Consider the following 20,158-nt stretch of genomic DNA (forward strand, 5'->3'; position numbering starts at 1 on the left):
TACAATTGGTAACAAGGTTACATTTTTTAATTTTTAATTAAATATTAAGTAAATAAACTTAATAATGCAATAAATGTTTGTTTATCATTGCCGTATTGCTAAATACTATCTTTTATTTTATTTTTATTGTAAAATAACTTCATCTCAATTGGTTTCTTTGTCACGAAAAAAAAAAAGACTCAACAGACTTTTTCATAGTTCCAATATAAAATTTATGCGTGCGCAGAAATGGAAGTAAAAATGTAAACAAATATTGTTTTAACGGTTAAGTCATAGAGGTTTATAATAGAAAACAATGTGAACCTATACCCTATAGAAGTTTCAAGAGATAGAAGACATGCGCTGTAGTCGATTATAAAAATAATGAATACAAACTAGAAATGTGGAAAGACAACTTATGCTTGATACATAATGTTAAATGAAGCTCTAACTTGTGCAACTGTAAACTATCATGAGTAAGCATAGTCATGCATTATCTACACACACACACACACACACACACACACATACACGCACACACACATATTTATATTTATTGTTTTAAGGAAATCTTGAATGAATGATTATATATATATATATATTATTATTATTATTATTATTAAAATTACTTATTTTTATGGAACATTCACAACAAGTATAATAATGATATTTAGAGACGACTAGACTCATCATCAGACTATAAAAATATATACTATAAAGCTTATATACTAAATGAACTCTAAAGAAGTAATTATAATAGTAATAACAATAATGTATATATATATATATATATATATATATATATATATATATATATATATATATATATATATATATATATATACATTTTATGTTTTAGATAGCATGCATTTCCAACAGAAAAAAAAACAACCAGAGCTCAGAGAAAAATGGAGAAAATTAATTAACCGTTCCACTCCTACATTATCACGCCATGGTAAATTATTTACTATAAAATCAAAAATGAGAGTATGTCTAGACCATTTTCTGACAAAGCATTATCGTTTAAAAATCAATATTCTTAGTTAAACTTAGGTTACAATGCAACTCAAAGACTTAATTTATTAAATATAAATACTTCTAGATGAAAATTAAGCTATAAGTTGCAATCAACAACCTTAACACAAGAATCACTGGTTTCACTGTTGTACTATAATAGAGCATTAAGAATTAAAAATGTCAAACAGATTTAAGAAATTAAACTATTCAGGCTTGCACTTAATTTTAGATGAAACAGAGTTTTTTATCAAAACACCGAGAAATTTAGAGTTACAGAAACTAACTTGGAGTGAATCACAACACTATAAAAACACTAATATCTGTAGCTCCAAATTCATCAATACTTTTTGTTTCTAAAGCTTACAGAGGATCAATTTCAGATAAAGAAATTACAAATCGCAGCAACTATTTAGATTGCATTCCAAAATATTATCGTATAATGTATGATAAAGACTTTAATATTAATACTGAAAGTTCTGAATGTTTCATCTACTGCACAGTTCCCCCTGGTCGAAAAGGTGCAGCTCAAATGACTACTGAAGAAGTAAAGAATACAAAGGAAATCGCTAATTTAAGGATATTGGTCGAACAAGTTGTTAGAAGAATCAAGATATTTCGAACAAGTTATTAGAAGAATCAAGAAATTTCGAACACTCACACACACACACACACACACACTTATATATATCGAATAAATCACTGTTAAAATAATGTTTATTTCCGTTTTTAACTCCATTTCTGCGCGCGCATAAAATATATATATACATAAATTATATAAATCAGGAAAGTTAGATAAAGGAAACAAATTCCAAAGAGCTGATGTTCGAGGAAAAAAACTAGACGAATAAAAGTTTTTGGAGCACTTAGAAACAGTCACAGAAAAAGGATGAGACTTAATTGAATGACGAGTAACACGAGAATGAATTTTAGTAGATGGCACAAGAGACGCTAGCTCTTTAGAGCAGTGCCCATTATAGTATTTGTAGAAAAGAGGAAGAGAATCAACATTAAAACAATGTGGTAATGGTTGGAAGTTGGCTGCAAGAGCAAGTCCAATTATGTTTACAATGCGTTTTTCCACCTTGTCTAAAAGAGAAAGGGCATAATTAGAAGATCTGTCCCAGACATGGCGACAATATTCCATACAAGGCCGGATTTAAGATTTATAGAGATAGAGAATAGAATCCGAAGTAAAAAAGTGCCGAGCTCGATAAAGAGAAGCAACCTTAGCGGATGCTACTTTTGTAACTGATTTGATATATGGTTTCCAAGAAAGATTGGAAGTAAGAGTTAATCCTAGAAGATGAAAAGTAGATGACTCATCGAGTACATCACCGTTTATAAATATAGGAAAATCTAAATTTTTGCGATAACGATTGGCTGAAAAAAATTGAGTTTTATCTGTATTGAAGTTCACCAGCCACTATGAGCCCCATGCTGTAGCAGTAGTGAGATCCTTTTCAAGCTCAAATGCCCCCTCCAAGCAATCAGAGAGTGTTGGTTTCTTATCACGACAAGAATAAATGGTAGAATCATCAGCAAGCAATGCCACCTTAGATGTAAGAATATCTGGAAGATCGTTGATGTAAATTAAAAAGATTATAGGGCCAAGGATAGAACCTTGAGGAACCCCTGAAGTTACAGAATAAGAAGAAGAGTGCTGTCTGTCGAGGACAACTTTCATACTACAATTGGAAAGGAAGGATTCAATAATCTTAAAGATGTTGCCAGATACACCATAAGAAGAAAGCTTATGGAGAAGACCAGCATGCCAAACTTTATCAAAAGCTTTTGAAATGTCTAGAGCGATAGCCTTAATATCTCCACCTTTATCTAATGCACGATAAAACCTATCAGTTATTACTGTTAGCAAATCGGCTGTAGAACGAGAAGATCGAAATCCATATTGATGGTCAGAAAGTAAGTTATTAGATTCTAGATGAGAAATTAAGTATTTGTTAATAAAAAATTCAAAAACCTTGCTGATGATGGAAGAAGACTAATGGGAAGGTAGTTAGATGAATCAGATCGCTCTCCAGAATTTTTGAAGATAGGGATAACAGATGCCACTTTCCAGCAGGCTGGAAAACAAGACTCTGATAAGCATTTGTTAAATAGTTTTGAGAGTACAGATGAGAGCTCCGGAGAACACTTCTGCAAGACAATAACAGGTATGTTGTCCGGGCCACAAGCTATAGAAGAGTCAAGGTAGGAAATCATTTTAGATACAGAAGCTGGAGTGATACGAATGTCAAGCAATGGATCAACCTGTTTGTTGGCAATACCAGGTAGAACGCAATTAGCGGAATCAAGAGATGATATTGATGATAAGTTTTTAGCTAACAATTCAGCTTTATCTTTAGGCCAGGTGACAAAGTTTGAACCATACAAGAAAGGTGGAATTAAAGATTTGTCCTTATTATTGATACTATTAAAGATTCTCCAGAAGTCATGAGAGCCTTATTTTTGAGATAAGATACAAGATTTCATGACCTGAGAATAGCTGGCTTTGGCGTTAGACTAAGCCTTTTTGCAATGGTTTCTAGCAGAAATAAACAGACGCCTGTTTTCTGGAGAATTGTTTTGCTGATAAATATGGAAGTAACGGTTTCGATTGGCAATCGCAACAGCACAGTTTCAAGAAAACCATGGAGGAGAGTGAGGCTTGAAATGGAATCGTCGAGAGGGAACAAAAGATTCCATGCCAGCCTGAATCACGAAGTTATGTAAGAAGCACATTTGTCGACAGAAATACAAAAGATTTCTACCCAAGGGCCATCACGAAGAAAATCACGGAAAGAGACCCAGTCAGCTTTACTGTAGTTATTAGAGGTACAATAACAGGGGGATTCAGGTGATGAAGAAGAATGAGGCATTAGTTTTAGAGAGATCAAACTGTGATCAGAAGCACCTAAGGGTGAATGTGGAGAAACTGAGCACTGGCTAGGATCAGAAACAAGACACAAGTCGAGTAGAGAAGGTAAATGATTAATGATGTCTGGAAAGCGAGTTGGAAAGTTGACTATTTGAGTTAGGGATTGAGAAAGGCAAAAGTTGTGGGCTTTAATGCCTGCAGAGTCGCTGACACTAGAGCCAAGCCATTCAGAGTGGTGAGCATTAAAGTCACCGACAACAACTATATTAGCTGATGGATAAAGGGAGAGGGCTTTGTCAATACGATCAGAAATAACATCAAAAAGAGTGCAGTCTTGAGATGAAGGAGAGCGATATAGAACAAAGAGAAAGGCGATAGAGTGAAGTGGTGCTAAGCGAAAGCACATGAAAGAATAGTCTGTGGATTCAAACCTAGTTTCACGACAAATGGGTGAGTTCTTACGAATGTAAATGCTCAGGCCAAGCATGTGACTATTGGAGTCTTCACGAATTAAAGGAAAATAATCATCAACACTAAGATCACAAGATGAGACAGCCAAACTCAAATTAGTCTCACAAAGAGCAAGTAGGTCTGGTGAACTTTGCAAGAGATTAGACTCAACAGAAGAAAAGTTACTTCGAAGACCACGAATATTAGTAAATGATAGGTTTAGAGAACTTGGTGATAATGATGGTTTTTTGTGTTTTATAGTTTTTGGTACTTTATTCATTTTTAATTTAGATTGAAGAACTTGACTCAAAGCATAGATAGTACTCAGAACACTGTTTATTAGCCCAAGCAATTGCCTCATTACTACTAATAAACCCTAAGCTGAAACAAAGGGCTCCAAATGTGGCCTCCGCAATGCACACCAAAAGTACAAACAGGGACACCATCCATGCGCAATATGGCACTGTTAATACTTTGATATTTTTTAGCTGTTGATGGAATCAGTCTCTCTGAGAGCTACCACAGAGTTCAGGAAACCTGACTACAAGCTGGCCTCAGAACCATAAAACTGAGTTTTAGAGCTGTACCCTCATTAGGAGATAATAAAATGAGTTGCCTAACCATAAAAACAGAGACACAAGCAAAACCCATGCATTGAGTCAAGAAGATCCAGCATTTAACATCCTAAACTGGAAACAATGTATTAAAAATACATCTGCGTCAGCCTAATAGATGAAGAAGGGGTGCGAAGCTGGTCAATAGATGGAATCTATATTCCCCTAAAGTCTTTGCCTAGGAGGCCTTCTGCAAGACAGTAGCCGGATGCATTTAACATCTGCCCAAGATGAGTATTTTTATCGAGACAGCAACTCTAGGTTTTACTCAACCAAAAACCCCAAGGCAGGGGCTGTTTTAAATCGGAGTTGGCATCTTCTAGCTTATGCCTAAAAAGGCGTATCCTACGAGGCAGCAGGACATGAAGCAGATTGTACTGGGTTACATGTTACCAGTAGCAGGATAACCTGGCCTGACTAAACTTGACATGACTATCGGAACTGTGAAAACGTCTATTGCTTTTTTTATAACTTAAGTAATAAACTTAAGTTTTTTTATAACTTAATTGGTTACTTTTGTAACTAATTGGTCACAAAAAAAAAAAGTTTATTTAGCTAAGATACGTTGCTAAGAAACTTATAAAAGTGCAGTTTTTAACGCAAAGTTACATTTCAGTTTGTAAACTGAAATGTAACTTTGCGTTAAAAAAAATCTGTATTTGAGACGTATTTTAAGTATGACTTATACCTAGATTTTGTTACGTTACATAACGTTTTTTTGGTCAATCGTGCAAGCGTAATACTTTACGAGTTTTCATAAACTCACAAGCTAAAATGTATATAAAATATCAACCTTTATATTGATTACCTATATGTAATAAATGGTTGGTAATATGTATAGTTTGCACATTTAACATCCAGTGCAATATCTTTCAACACTATTCAATATATTTTTCTGCATTGACTTTTCTCTTTCACTAAGTTGTGGCTTCTTATTTAAATCTCTCTCAACCTCTCTCTCTATATATATCAATACATATAACATGTCTATGTATTTAAAAAAAGAAAAAATTTAATTAGAATGAAGCCATAGGTTACAATTTACGTCTTATTAGGTCAAAATGTTACGTCGCTGTGGGAAATGAGTTAGCGACTAGCGAGCAACTAGCTAGGTTTTCAAGCGATTTTTTTTTCTTGTTTTATTATTTCCTAATGTCTTTAATATCTTTAAAAATTCGATTTTTAGTGTTGAGTCTATTATCATTATAAGAATAATTGAACTTCAAACATTGAGATTTTGTGGCAACGTGTCGCTAGCTACATTTCGTAGCTTATTAGCTAGCTACAAAATATCTATAAATCTATGACTGGTTGATAGCTATATATTAAAAATTTTTAGACAGCGGTTTTATTACGATATAACGCTAGCTACAATAGCCAGTGGACCTTTAGCTTATTAAGCTAGCTGTCCTCGTAGCTAAATCGTCGTCTTTATCTTTAAAAACATCGATAGCTTTTCGCTAACTTAAAAAAGCTAGCGAACCTCGAGGTTAAATTGCTGTCATTATTGTTACGACTATAGCTACCTATTCTTTAGCCAATATCCCACCGAGGTATTATTACGTAATACGACTCGGTTACGTAAATATAACGGACATTTTGCACTTAACGTTACGTTACAGTGCTACGTATTGTTACGTTAAACGTTACGTCTCGGTTACGTGAAAATAATGGATGTTTTGCACGAATCTCGTTTTCGTTACAATACGTAACGTAACTTTAAAATGTTATAGGGGTACAATGCCTACCTAAATATAATCCCATGCAAATGCCCAATTCAGTGCAAATAATAACTAAAAACTCCACTGTTTTAAGCAAATAACGAGTATAAAGTTAATTACTTACAGCAACAGTTGAAATGTAACATAAATTGGGAGTGCTAACATTAAAGGTAAGTGAAGGTGAGTAAGAATTCTTAACAAATTTTTTAACAATAACGTTTTTTAACAGCAAAACAAAATCAGCTGCAGATTTACTTGAATTTAACTGAGAAGTGCTTCTTTGTATCAGATTTAAAAAGGTCACAAAAGAAAATAGAAACAAAGTTGTAGCCAATAAAATCAGATCAGAAGTTGCAGAACAATGTTGTTACTAGCAAGAAGAACATATGGTTTCTTTAACTAAAGTTTATGACAAGCTTTGCAATATTAGAAACATATAAAATTACACCAAGTGTGTAATTTTTATGTTTCTAATATTTGAAAAAAATTAATCTGTGCTGTATTTAGATAAGTTGATGCTATTGGTGTTATCGGTTGAGATAAATTTAATAATAAAATGTGGTAGTCAATCATTGTGGTAGTCAAGATAGATTTTGAAAGAGAATAGGAAGAAAAATAAAATTGCCTCTTAAGAAACACTTACACAATTTTTTCAATATCTATGAAAAAACTTTAGACCTAATAATTATACTGAAGAAACTTGAGACTAATAATTATTTTTTAAACGGTAAGAAATAGCTATTAGTCCATTTTACAGGTTTAAAATTTAAAAACTTTTATTTTTGCACTGCACAAATATATAGGGTTGCGCTGGCCCAGTAGGCAAGCAACGTTTTATTCACGTTTCAATCACGTGTATTTTAGGTGAACTCGTCCAGGTGACTATTTTTCGTGAATAAAGCATGAAAGTTACGTTTCCGAAATGTTTTTTTAAAAAGTGCCCTCTGAAATGTTTTTTTTATTAGCAGTAAAAACGAATAAAGCGTTGTGATTACAAACGTGGAAATTTTTTTTGTTGTAGTTATTACTTTTTATGTTATAGCTTTAATTTATACTTTATTAATTTTTATTTATTTTAGTTTTATCATATTGTAATAATTTTATATTGCAGTTTTAAAATAATTTAAAAATAAATCACTATTTAGTATACAAGTATCCTATAAAATGTCGCAATGCAATTTAGGCATAATTAAAAAGTCACGAAAATATCTTAAAAGTCAATATCCTAGTTTAAAGAAACAGTTAAAACAAATGCAGTAAAATTCCTAAAATTTGTAGATCCAATTGGATTCTGTTATTGCAGATTAGATTCGGATTGTCACACGAAAAAGGTTAAACCCTAGTAAAGGTGTGCTTTCTTTCTACTTGACGATAAATCGTTTTAGACTTTCTAATTTGTCCATGTAATACACTTTATTTAATATTAGTAAGTAATTCCTAGGAGCTTATTGATTTTCTTATATGTTTGTATATGTTATATGATTTAATTAATTTTTATGTTATATCATATGTTATATACAGCGGTGGCCAAAAATTAAAGACCACTCTTTTTTTTTTCAAAATTTATTTTTAACCTTAGTATAATTTTATTTTGGAAAAAGGTATCAAAAAAAGAAAAACATTTTTAGAAAGAATTTTTATTGTATTTTATATTTATTATAAAAGAATTTATAATTTTTTTACAAAATAATGTTAAAAAATTAAAAAACTGACTAGTAAAAAATATAAATGGGAAAAAATATTGGACAAAATTTTAAGACCAGTTTCAAAAATATTTCAAAAAGCAATAAAAAAATAATTTAGAAACGTGTTGTTCCTCCATTTGTTTTCAAGCACTCTTGTACTCGTTCTGGCATTGAATTCATTAAAGTTTTGATTACTTCATCAGGCACATTTTTCAAATGATGAGAGATAGAAGATTTCAAATCTTCCAAATTGTAAAGTTGTTCTTTACCAAGCTTGTGATCAAGCCACGACCATAAATTCTCTATTGGATTCAAATCTGGACTATTGGCAGGCCATGGAAGCACTTGAATTTTATTAGAATTGAACCAATTGCTAACAATATGCGGTTTATGACACGGCGCATTATCTTGCTGGAATATAAATCCATTTTGCAACTGCCATAAATCAATGCTAGGAATAAGCGAGTTTTCCAAAATTTCGATGTACCTTTCTTCGTTGAGTCTACCATCGAATAAATGAAAAACGCCAACTCAACAGGCACTCATACAGGCCCAAATGCCTATTGAACCACTGCCTTGTTTTGTTCGTTTCAAAATGCATGATTCATCGAACCGTTTGCTTGGAAGTCTACGCAACATTACGCGACCTTTTCTGTTGTCTACCTCAACGTTCATTTCATCACTAAAGACTCCACACGGCTCCACTGATCTGTTGACCAATTTTTATGTAGTTTGCACCACTCTTTCGTGGCAAATTTTTGTTTTTTATTAAAGCGTGGTTTTTTTTTTGCAGCACGCCATAAATAATTTAAATTGTGGAGGACCCTTCGCACAGTTCTAGGGCTTGCTTTCAGACCATTTGACAGTGTCCATTTTGTAGATAAGTCTGTAGATGATGCTTGTCTGTTTTCTTTCATTAATCTCACTAACGAGCGAACATCACGGTCATTTGAAATTTTATTGCGCCCAGTCCTATGACGATCATTAATTGACCGGGTCTCTTTGTATCGTTGAATTATGTTAATAATGCAAGAGTGAGACCTTCCGAGCTTTTCTGCTATTTGTCTGATGTTATAGCCTTCTTCTTTTAATACAAGAGCCGCGTATCTGTCTTTTTCTTCGATCTTTGCACGCATTTTTGCAATATTTTTATATCCTTATTGCAATTCAAAAAATAAATGTTTATTTGATATCGAAACTCAGGTTTCGACATTTTATTTTATAGCCAACGTAATAAGCAATTAAGACAGTTAAAAAAAGTAATGGATTATATTTTTAATAAGTGCAAATTAAAGATTTGAAAGTGGTCGTTAAATTTTGTCCAATTTATTTAAAGAAGATTTATAAGTACTCATCAGTTTTTTAATAAGTTAAACGCTATTTAATTAGAATTAGATTAAAAAAATTATACCACTTTAATCCGTATGTTTTAATTAACAAGATATTAAAAAAAAAAAAAATTTAATATGTCAATTAGAATCTTCTTAATTTTAATTTAAAGATTAAGAAACCAACTAAAAAATGAGTGGTCTTTAATTTTTGGCCACCGCTGTATATATCACTTTGATTTATACGTATACTAGATTTGGACAGGTATAGATACTTTGTTATACATACTTTTAATTTTATAGTTATTATATTATATATAGTTATAGAATTAAAATTATGTATAACAAAGTATTGTCAAATTACAGTACTGGACAGCGAATTAGGAATTTTTATGTTTATCATCATCAAAAACTGTATTTATATTGTGTTTCTGCTTCAACAATTTTTTTACTTTTCCTGTTTCGGCCGAAATTTCGGTTCAAACCGCAACCGAAATGAACCGAAACTTTTAAAAGATTTTTTTTAAGTTTTAATATAGAGTGGGATCATGACAGTTTCCTAATTGTAATCGTTTGTTGTAAATCAATTTTTAATTATAACAATTGTAAAAATTTTATTTGAAACCACGTTACATAATAGTTTTAAGTTACTATTCTCAAATCATTCTTAAAATGAATTAACATTTAAGTAAAGCAACCCAAACCAATAGTTTCATCAAAAGTTTCTCAGTGCTAAATTTAACAACGGAAAATAATCGATAAAAAACTGGTATGGAATCATTTTACCGTGACAGTTAGTGATTTCAAATACGGAACTTGCAATTTGAAAATATCTCGTGGATCGCACAATCCAAAACTTCAATCACTTAGCGGACTTTCATCACATTTAAGAAGTGGTTTACTCTAAAAAATCTCTTAACTGAAAAAGCAATACAACTACCGGCAGTCCTATAAATCTCAAAAATTGATTCAAAGTTCAAAGAAGGTCTGAAGTTTTTTGTGCGACCGTGGCGCAGTGGTTAGAGCGCTTGCCTTTTAAGCAGGAGATCCAGGCTCAAAACGAGCTTCGGATATATTTTTGCGTCACGGTAATGAAGGAGGCGTGAACTTCCTGGTTAAATGCACTTCCGTAGTGTGACAAGACCTATAGGTCTTCTTGGGGCACCTAAATAACAAAAAAAGTTTCATAGGTTTATATTAGAAAACAACATTAAAAGCAAAGTTTGATTTGGCAAAAGTAGCAAAGAGATTCCTTAGACCTCCACCAACATCTGCCGAAGTTAAAAGGTTGTTTTTAACTGCTGGAGAAATTCTTTCAAATGAATGAAACAGACTTTTGCCAGAAAACATGAAAAAATATGCATTTCGCAGAGAAAATACTTCAATTATTACCTTTAATTATTGAAATGTCTTGACGTATTAGAGCTTTTATCAAACTATGTTACATGGTGATTGGCTAGATATATGTAAAATAAGTTTTTTTTGCTTTAATTCGGTGATCATAAAAGGTTCAGGGATTTTAAACATTCGTTTTCAAATTTCGGTCGAAATTTCGGTTTCGGTCGAAATTTTGGTTTCGGTCAAAATTTCGGTTTCGGTCGAAATTTCGGTTTCGGTTTCGGCTACGGCTTCACTGAACCGAAATTTCGGTACTTTCGGTTTCGGCTCAAATTTCGGTTTCGGTCGATCACTACTTGGAGTATTATCAGCTACAATTATGCTGATATAACATTAACAATTATTGTTGCTATGGTAGTAACATACTTTAGCATAAAATCTCGATTATTTTTACATTTGTAATGATTTGTTTCAAATTTTGTAACAATTAATTGTAAACTGTGCTTTTATTATCGGATCGTTATTGTTTGAGTAATTTTTCGAATTCTTCCTATAATTAATTTTTTTTTTTAATATCGCTCATTGAACAGTGTAGAATCTGTATCAAAAGTATAATATTTATATTAAAATGGGTAAGAAATTAGATATAAGTGCAGCTACAAAGAATGAGATAAAGTTGCTTTTAGAGAATACCACACTTTGGAATAATGAAATTGCTCAAAAACTCAAAATTTTGCCTCAAACTGTTGGAAGAATAAAAATGAGACTAAATAGAGGCCAAAATATAGTGGAAACCAACAGGAAGAACTGCAGAGGTATTACCAAAACTAATAAGAGAAATGATTGGATGCTTTTACAGTTGTGTAGAAAAGGTCGGAAAAAGTCTTCTGTTAAGTTAACGCAAGAATAGAATACCATGACAGGAATTAGAGTTAACCCAAGAACAGTTAGAAGACAGCTTTTTAATAATGGATATAACGCTTACAAGCCAAAGAAAAAACCCAAGTTAACCACAGCAATAAAGGACAAGAAATATGGTTGGGCTATCGGTCACACGCATTGGACAATAAAGGAATGGTCTAAGGTTAGCATTACAAAGTTACAAATATACACACATATACAAGTGTGAATAACTAAAACTTATTTAAGTTAATTAAATTAATTGCATCTTATTTGTTTGTTTGCAATAACTTGAGATTATTACGTTTATTAGAACTTGAGATATTTACGTTTATTGTGCTGCAAAATATTTTCAATTATCAATAAATTATATCGTCACTAAAAGTTATCTGTTCGATACAGTAGCTTTTTATTTAACGATTAAATTATTTGCAAATATACTTTATTTTCCTTTCGATATTTTTGGGTGCATTCGACAAAAATAACAGCTAATGTAATTCAACATTTTCTGGATCAGCTATTTAAAGCCGCTCGGTGGGCAGTCACCATTGCACCTATTAAGTTAATGTATGAACAAGTTAATGCAAAAAAATATGACAAATTTCAAAAATTTTCAAAGTATTTTTTATTGTCTATAAAACTTTGAAGCTGATTAACCAGCTTCAGGGTTTGTAGAAAGAAAAAAAAATTATTTAAGATAGTTATTTAATAATTGATGAAAATATTTATTAAAGGTTTGACTCATTACTTTTTGCTACATTTTGAACTTTCTTTATTTTGCAATAAAAACCTGTGATTAGTAACGTGCTAAAATATTTTTAATATTTATTTTTTATTTTAGTTTTATATTAATTTAAAAACAAACTACTGTATGGTAAGAAGCACGAAATTACTGTATGGTAAGAAGCACGCTAGAAATTAAAGATATCAGACGTGTTTTTATTTTAAAAATCTGGAGTTTAATATTTAAAAAAGTTTAATGATTAAATCTGTTTTAACTAATCAATACATTGGTATGGCGCCAAATATGTTTCTAGAAAACAAAAAATATTAGGCTTAAAAAATAATAATTTAGTACTTCTTTACTACATCTTAGTACACTCTACTAATTAATTGAATGTCAGAATTGGAAAGTAAAGACATTGAATAACTTTTCTCAAATTGATAATCTCTTTTTAAAACTCACATTGCACTCAACAGTTTATAACTAAAATTGTTTTATTAACAACAAAAGGTAAAATTAAAAAAGAAAAACAAAACAAGTAGCGTTTCAGATTGAAGTTACTTGTTTTATAACAAGAAGTACGATAAATTGACAGAAGAAATAAAGCTTACACAAGATTTTATAGATTTAAGAATGGAAGAAGTTAGGTAAACGAAATAAAAGTTGGTGGTAGAAAACAAAGTGGTTGTTTGATCAAACTTTGCCACATAAGGTGATCCGAGTTGAGTCTTTTTCTAATATTGAAAAATTTCAATAATTTTTTAAAATATTATGAAAATGTACTTTTATAATACTTTTATAAAATATTTTTTTTAATTTTTTTTATTCAGAATTTTTTTTACTGTTTTATACTATTTTTTTATTATTTTAAAAATTTTTTAAAGTCTTGTTTGTTTAATTTAATTTTATTTATTTTCATATAACATTTTTATTATTTATTTATGTCTCAGCGCAGTGCACATAGATATACTGATTAGGGAGTGCATGCAGGGAGTGTACATACATCTACTGATGATGTGGGCTGGGTTAGGGTTAGATATAGATGCAGCAAAATATACATCGACTGATTAGGGAGAGCAAGCAAAAGTGTTTATACATCCACTGTGGGTTTTGGTAGGGGCAGTAGCCTATTACGTTAAATAAAATAAAATTAATTTAATCTTTAAGCTATTTTCTGGTCTTTTATTTAAACTTAGAATAAAAAATTTTCCTATAAAAATTAAAAAAAAAATTTAATTTTTATAGGAAAAAGTCGACCAACAGAGTAAAAATATTTACGTATTATTTTTTGTATTATTTTTTTAACTAGTAATAATATTTTAATTTATCTTTTGCATGGTGAGCGCACAGGACATCTTTTTTTTTTTCTTCATTCCTATTCACACTGCATTTTATTTATCTTATAATCTAGTTGTTGCAGAAATACTAAAGCACCCTGTTGAAAGAATTTTATTTACTTCATATCTTGTTGGAATATGCAACTAGATTCTGAGTTGAATTTGACCTAATTTGACAATACTTTATTATACATACTTTTAGTTCTATACCTAATATATTATATATAATTTTGGGTACGTGAAGGTTTCTGAAGTAAAACAAGCCGAACGAGAAAAGGTAAAAATATCAACAAGAAGATGAAAAACTATGATATAAAATCCCCACTATAATGTTGTGTGCTTATGTGGTAACAATTACATTATTTGCAAATTGCTTTGCGTTTGACATATGCACCAACTTCAGCGCATTGCAAAGCGCTAAAGTTGGTGCATATGTTCTTATGTGAGAATTCTAAAATAGTATAATTACATCTTCCATTTTCCAGGTTTTATAAAAATTTTGTCCAAGGAACAAATAAATAAGCAAGTTGGATGATTTCTGTTTTAATAAATTACTTAATAAATTTGTAATAAGAATAATCATCAAGAATATATAAATATCGGAATCTCAGATAACTTTCCAAACGCCATACTCAATATTTTCAGAAATTCTGATGGGGATAAAGAAATTTTGAAATTTTCAACAACAAAAAATTGAAATTTTTCAGTACAGGATTTTTAAGACTGCTTTCACATATTAAGTTAATATTTTTAAATTGTTATATTACGATTAGTAGTTCTAAAGTTTAAAAATGAACAAAATGAATTTTGAATTTATCAAATGACGTTTGCCCGTCATTTAAGAATGCTACCCGGACCGTAACTAACGGGCGACTACCCAGGTGCCCGGGTACCCGTCGACAGCCTTAATGGAAACCATAAGGACTAAAGTTCCCGAAAAACGGTTCTTCGGTTCTTCGGTATTTTTCGGGGAATCGATAGGAATCGAAGGTTTCGGTTCTTTATCAGAATAGGAATCGAAAAGAACCGAAGTTATCGGTTCCTTATCAAGATAGGAATCGAAAAGAACCGAAGTTATTGGTTCTTTATCAGAATAGGAATCGAAAAGAACCGTAAATTGATAACTCACCTTTTTTTTAATAATATACTTCCGTTATAGTCAATATTTTCGATTCTTTTCAATATTTTCAGTTATTTCGGTAATTTCGATTCTTTGTAATAAAAACGGTAAATTTCAATTATTAATTAAAAAATCGTTTTTATTGTAAAGAATCGTTTTTATTACAAATACGTTTTAATAATGGCGTGCGAAATTAAATTCAAATTCATTCAAATTTAATTTACCTCCCCTAAGGGATTCCCCTTTACCAGTATAAATAGTGGGGTTTTGTGAAAATCTAATCAGTTACAATTTATTGTTTCACAAACAACTCTTACAAACAACAACAACATTACAATTTACAACAATGTCTCAAGTTAATAATTCAATTTGGAGTTACTTTACCAAACTACCAGAAGTGACAGTGAATTCTGTCACCAAAAAGAAAACTTATAAATCAAGTTGTAATCAATGTCAAGCAGTGTTAACTTGCTGCCATGGAAGTACATCAGGAATGAGTAAACATTTAGGGTAAGTAATGTTTTTTTCAATTTTTTCGGTAATTTCGATTCTTTTTAATATTTTTAGAACTTTTGCAATTTAAGTTAATATTAAGTAAAGATTTACTTTATAAAAAAATAAAAAAATAACAATAGTTCTGAATAATTAAATAAACATAAGCACTGATTATTATTTATTATACAGTAACAGCTAACAGTAATACTAATTGTTTCATTTAATTTAATATAGCGCCATCTATAGGAGTTATTTCAATTTTTTCGATTCTTTTCAATATTTTCCACTAGTCAAATCAAAAATAAGGTCCTGGGACAAAAAATGCCCTGGTGAACCAGGCTATCAGTCTCAACCTCTACCATCCACCTCTCAAGATCAACCTCTACCATCAACTTCACAGACTCAACCTCTACCATCACCTTCTCAGACTCAACCTCAACCATCTCCATCTACACCAACCCAATCAACCAAACAGACAAAAATGAAAAGTTTTTTGAAACCAAATGAATCACAGTCTCAAAGTCTACTACAAAGAGCTAAAAAAAGGAAACTTGTACTTGAATCACCAATGAAAAAATCACCAATGAAAAAAAACCCTATATATGATGTATCTAAAGATTTATTTAATACTGAAGCTAGTGATAGTTCTACTAGCGTAGCTTATAGCAGTGCTAGTAGTAGTCGCAAGGGCAGCAAGGACAGTGTCACTGATCTCACTGATAGTGATTTAGAATAACTGTATTTTTCAACTGTATTTCAACTGTATTTTTGAAAATAAAAATTAAAAAAAATCAAGTTTTTCAATTCTTAGTAACAATTTCGATTCTTTGTAGCATTTTCGATTTTTTGCGATATTTCCCGCTAAGAACCGAAATTGGAACCAAAATTTACGGTAATTTCGATTATTGCTTAAAATTAGGAGTCGAAAAGAACCGAAGTTATCGGATCTTTATCAGAATCGGAATCGAAATTTACCGTAATTTCGATTCTTTCTTAAAATAAGGAATCGAAATTTACCGAAATTTCGAATCTTGCCTAAAATAAGGAATCGAAAAGAACCGAAGTTATCGGTTCCTTATCAAATTAGGAACCGAAATTTACCGAAGGAACCGTTTTTCGGTAATTCCAGTCTCTAGGAAACCATATATTCATTTTTTTGAATTTTAATGTGACATTAACTAATTTTGATTTTAATGTGACATTAACGACCTTTCTAGTGAAAACTGACGTAGGAAATTAATTCAAATTCTGAAGCAGTTGATTTTCGGGTGTTTTTTAAAAAGACGCCTTAGTATAACTATTTCAATCGAAACTTGTCAAGAGCAACAAAATTTCGACCATATAGATGATAATCTGTTCCTCGATAACTGAAATGAAATTATAAATCCACTTAAATTTGAGTATTAAAACATTTTTCATTTCAACATAACATGTTTTGTTAACTGTGTTAAAACTATAAAGATTATGTCAAACTATTTGGTTTTAAAGCATTTTACAGTGTCCCTTGTGATTTTGGATAAAAATAACAATTTTTCGGTACATTTAGAACTATAGCATCACTATAACTTCACAGAGCATATTATTATCATACATTATCATATATCATCATATTTTCTAGTCAGCAGTATTGACCAGCAGTAGAGGGAATTTTACTGGCAATGAGTTTCTAAAAAATAATTTAAATAAATTTTTTTTTTTAGAAAAGTTTAATAAAAAGAAGTCTGGATAAAAAGAAAGTAAAAGATTATAGTTATTTATAAATATTTTGTTGTTGTTGTATTATATATAGATTTTATTTCAACTTAATCGGGACATTTTTTGTTCTGGTTATAATGGTACACACCAAGTACATTTAGTGGTCTTGTCAAAGAGCGCCGCGGAAGAGCAATTAAGTGAGAAGTTTATGCCTCTTTCCTAACTGGTGTCACAAGTATGTCAAGATCTGGCATAGAACCTTAGACGTTTTGATTTTGAAGCAAGTGCATTATATATATATTTTTTTTAACTGTAGGACTATTTTATCGTTCTGTGGCGAAATTACCCCACATTATTCTACTTGGAGAAAAACCTATTTAAAATACCACGAACGCCAGATAAATAAAAACAAATAAAAATAGTTTTAAGAAATTTATGAAGCTCACTTTGGTAATTATTCTCAAATGTAGTTTCAATCAATTTCACAAAATTAATAAAAACGCCGCTTGAAGCAAGAGTGACTCAATAATATCAATTAATAACATTAAACAGCAAATCTTATTTAAAATTTACAACAACCAATCAAATTAGGCGCCAACTATGATCAGTCAATAGTTAAAAGGTTATAATTTTAAAATGATAAATATTTTACATCATCTTAATATGGTGTTATGCCAAAATAACATCTTTTTCTTAAAATATTAAAAGTTGCGAAATCGCCCCGGTCTATCCTATAATATACTAAATAACTATTAAAATATAAAATGTGTAATAATTAACAAATGTATAAAATATTAATACCCCAGTATAATAAAAATATTAATGACCTCAGAGCAAAAATTAGTCATTTTAACTCTGGCCCTGCATCCCTGTTTCGAAACTAAAAGTAACTTACAATAGTGCTATCAATAAATTCAATTTGATCCTTTTTCCACCAATCCATTTCTACAACATTGATACAACCAGCCTTTTTCATCCAATCACACACTCCCATAGGCACATACCATAAAAGCATCTTACCAAAGCGGTTGTTGAGCTGTCGAACTGACGATAAGTCTAAGTAATCAAAATGAGTGTTTGTAATAAATACACAGTCGATGCGTGGTAACTGCTCAACACTATAAACAGGTTGTCGGTATCTTTTATTATCCCCAGGATGATAATACTTGATTCCCCTTGCATTAAAGTTTGGATTAACTAAAAGATTTGCACTGTCTAATTGAAACAAAACACTGGCATGACCAAGCCATGTTACCCGAATACCATTTTCTGGGGGGTTTTTAATTTGCTGAGGATCAGCTTTTATAAGTTGCATTAATGGTTCTTCATTTAATTTCTAAACAAAGGAAAATATTTTAAACCAAATAAAAATGTTGTTGAAAATAAACAACAAAATGCATTATACTGCTAAAAAAAAATGAACTTAAATTGTAAAAGTTATTTTTAAAATAAGATAAAAATGTTTACAATAGAAGTAACAATTTTAACACCGGTGAAAATGTTAACTAATGTACAATTGGTAACAATAATAAAAAACAGAATCGACATTGTTTAAAATAGTATAAATAATTTTAGGAGAAGTAGCAATATTATTAGTAGCAGCAGCAACGTTGATGTAACAACATTAACTATGTTAACAGAAATAACTTGTCAATAATAGTGTCATGGTATGCTAACTTCAGTAACTATAGTAACAATATAAAAGTCGTTACAATATTAATTGTAGCAAAAATAAAATATTAAAAAAAAAAATTATTTAAGATTTAGCTTAAAAATTGAACTGTGAAAATTATAATTGAAACAAATTGTTTTAAAATATTAAAAAGACGCTTTACAGGTAGCGTCATTGAACTGCAGAAAATGTAATGAAAAACTTTAAAACTACTAATTTTGAGTTATATACTTCTTCATTTGGTACCCCACTAGAATCTGGAAAAAGGAACGATTTAAAGTTAGCCCAACCATCTGGCGGCGCTGCATCAGTTTTCCACGGAAGTTGATATTTTCCGTCCTTCAGTTCAGCACGCAGATATTCGTCATTATCTTTTTTACTTTTAACTTTGACAGTCTTTTTATAAACATTTATAGCTATTGTCTTATGTTCAGCATTTGTAGCCATGTTAACTAAATCTATTCTGTAAAATAAAATTAAAATTAAATTGTACAATTAAATAAAAATAATAAAAATGCAGTATAATTTGAATAAAAAATAAAGTAAAAGAAAAATTCAAGTTACTTTGAAAATTAAAATATTTTTTTAATAAAAATATTTCGTGGTAAGATTTATTTTTTCAAAGTGCTGTTATGATTTGGCTAATAATAAAGCAAATAAGATAATTGTTTTACACAGTGGTCAAACTTATCCAGTTTGTTCTTTAATTTGTTAGTAGACGGAGAATTTATAATATCTTAAGGCTTGCCGTTCCAATAATAGTTTAATCTTATTCACAAAGAAATTTGATCTTGTTTAATTTTTTCAAAATGTTTTAAGAAAATACATAACAACTTAAAATTATACTGATATATATACATGGCCTAACAAACAAAAGACAATAGTAACTGTCATACAGAGACTATTATCAAGTGATTTAATTTTTATCAGTTTGAATGCTAAATGCATTGGTAAGAACGCAAGACTTATAATTAGAACAGAAAGATATCAAAACACAATAAAAAAATATTAAAGATTAGGTTTTTTTATTAAAGTGAAATTAGAACCTTTACTTAATTTTCGATTTGAGATGCTTAAGTAAATTCATATGAAAAAACAAAACCAGTCTAAACTAACAGACGCAGACAAGAGATTACGATAAAAGATAAAACACTGAACAAATATAGATTGACAAAACAGTTAAAGAAAATTTGTAATTACTTTTATCA

At 30.4% G+C, this 20,158-nt stretch overlaps 1 protein-coding gene across 27 annotated transcripts in view; it reads right to left on the reverse strand.

The window, feature by feature from the left end:
• LOC100214186 (uncharacterized protein PF3D7_1120600) overlaps positions 1-19,737 on the reverse strand; it is a 60,494-nt gene extending 40,757 nt beyond the window's left edge. For 15 of the 27 annotated variants that reach the window (XM_065817716.1, XM_065817714.1, XM_065817715.1 and 12 more), the window contains exons 1-3: positions 19,515-19,715; positions 19,182-19,413; positions 18,174-18,614 (exon numbers count right to left, since the gene is read on the reverse strand). In XM_065817716.1, the coding sequence (XP_065673788.1) occupies positions 18,174-18,614; positions 19,182-19,397 (657 nt within the window). In that variant the 5' untranslated portion in view covers positions 19,398-19,413; positions 19,515-19,715. Of the gene's footprint in view, positions 1-18,173; positions 18,615-19,181; positions 19,414-19,514 lie in introns of all 27 variants that reach the window. The other 12 variants (XM_065817709.1, XM_065817701.1, XM_065817706.1 and 9 more) reach the window with 1 other exon arrangement.
• Positions 19,738-20,158: the final 421 nt, after the last annotated feature.

Source organism: Hydra vulgaris, chromosome 14 (genome assembly GCF_038396675.1).
Source record: "Hydra vulgaris chromosome 14, alternate assembly HydraT2T_AEP".
Classification (NCBI taxonomy): domain Eukaryota; kingdom Metazoa; phylum Cnidaria; class Hydrozoa; order Anthoathecata; family Hydridae; genus Hydra; species Hydra vulgaris.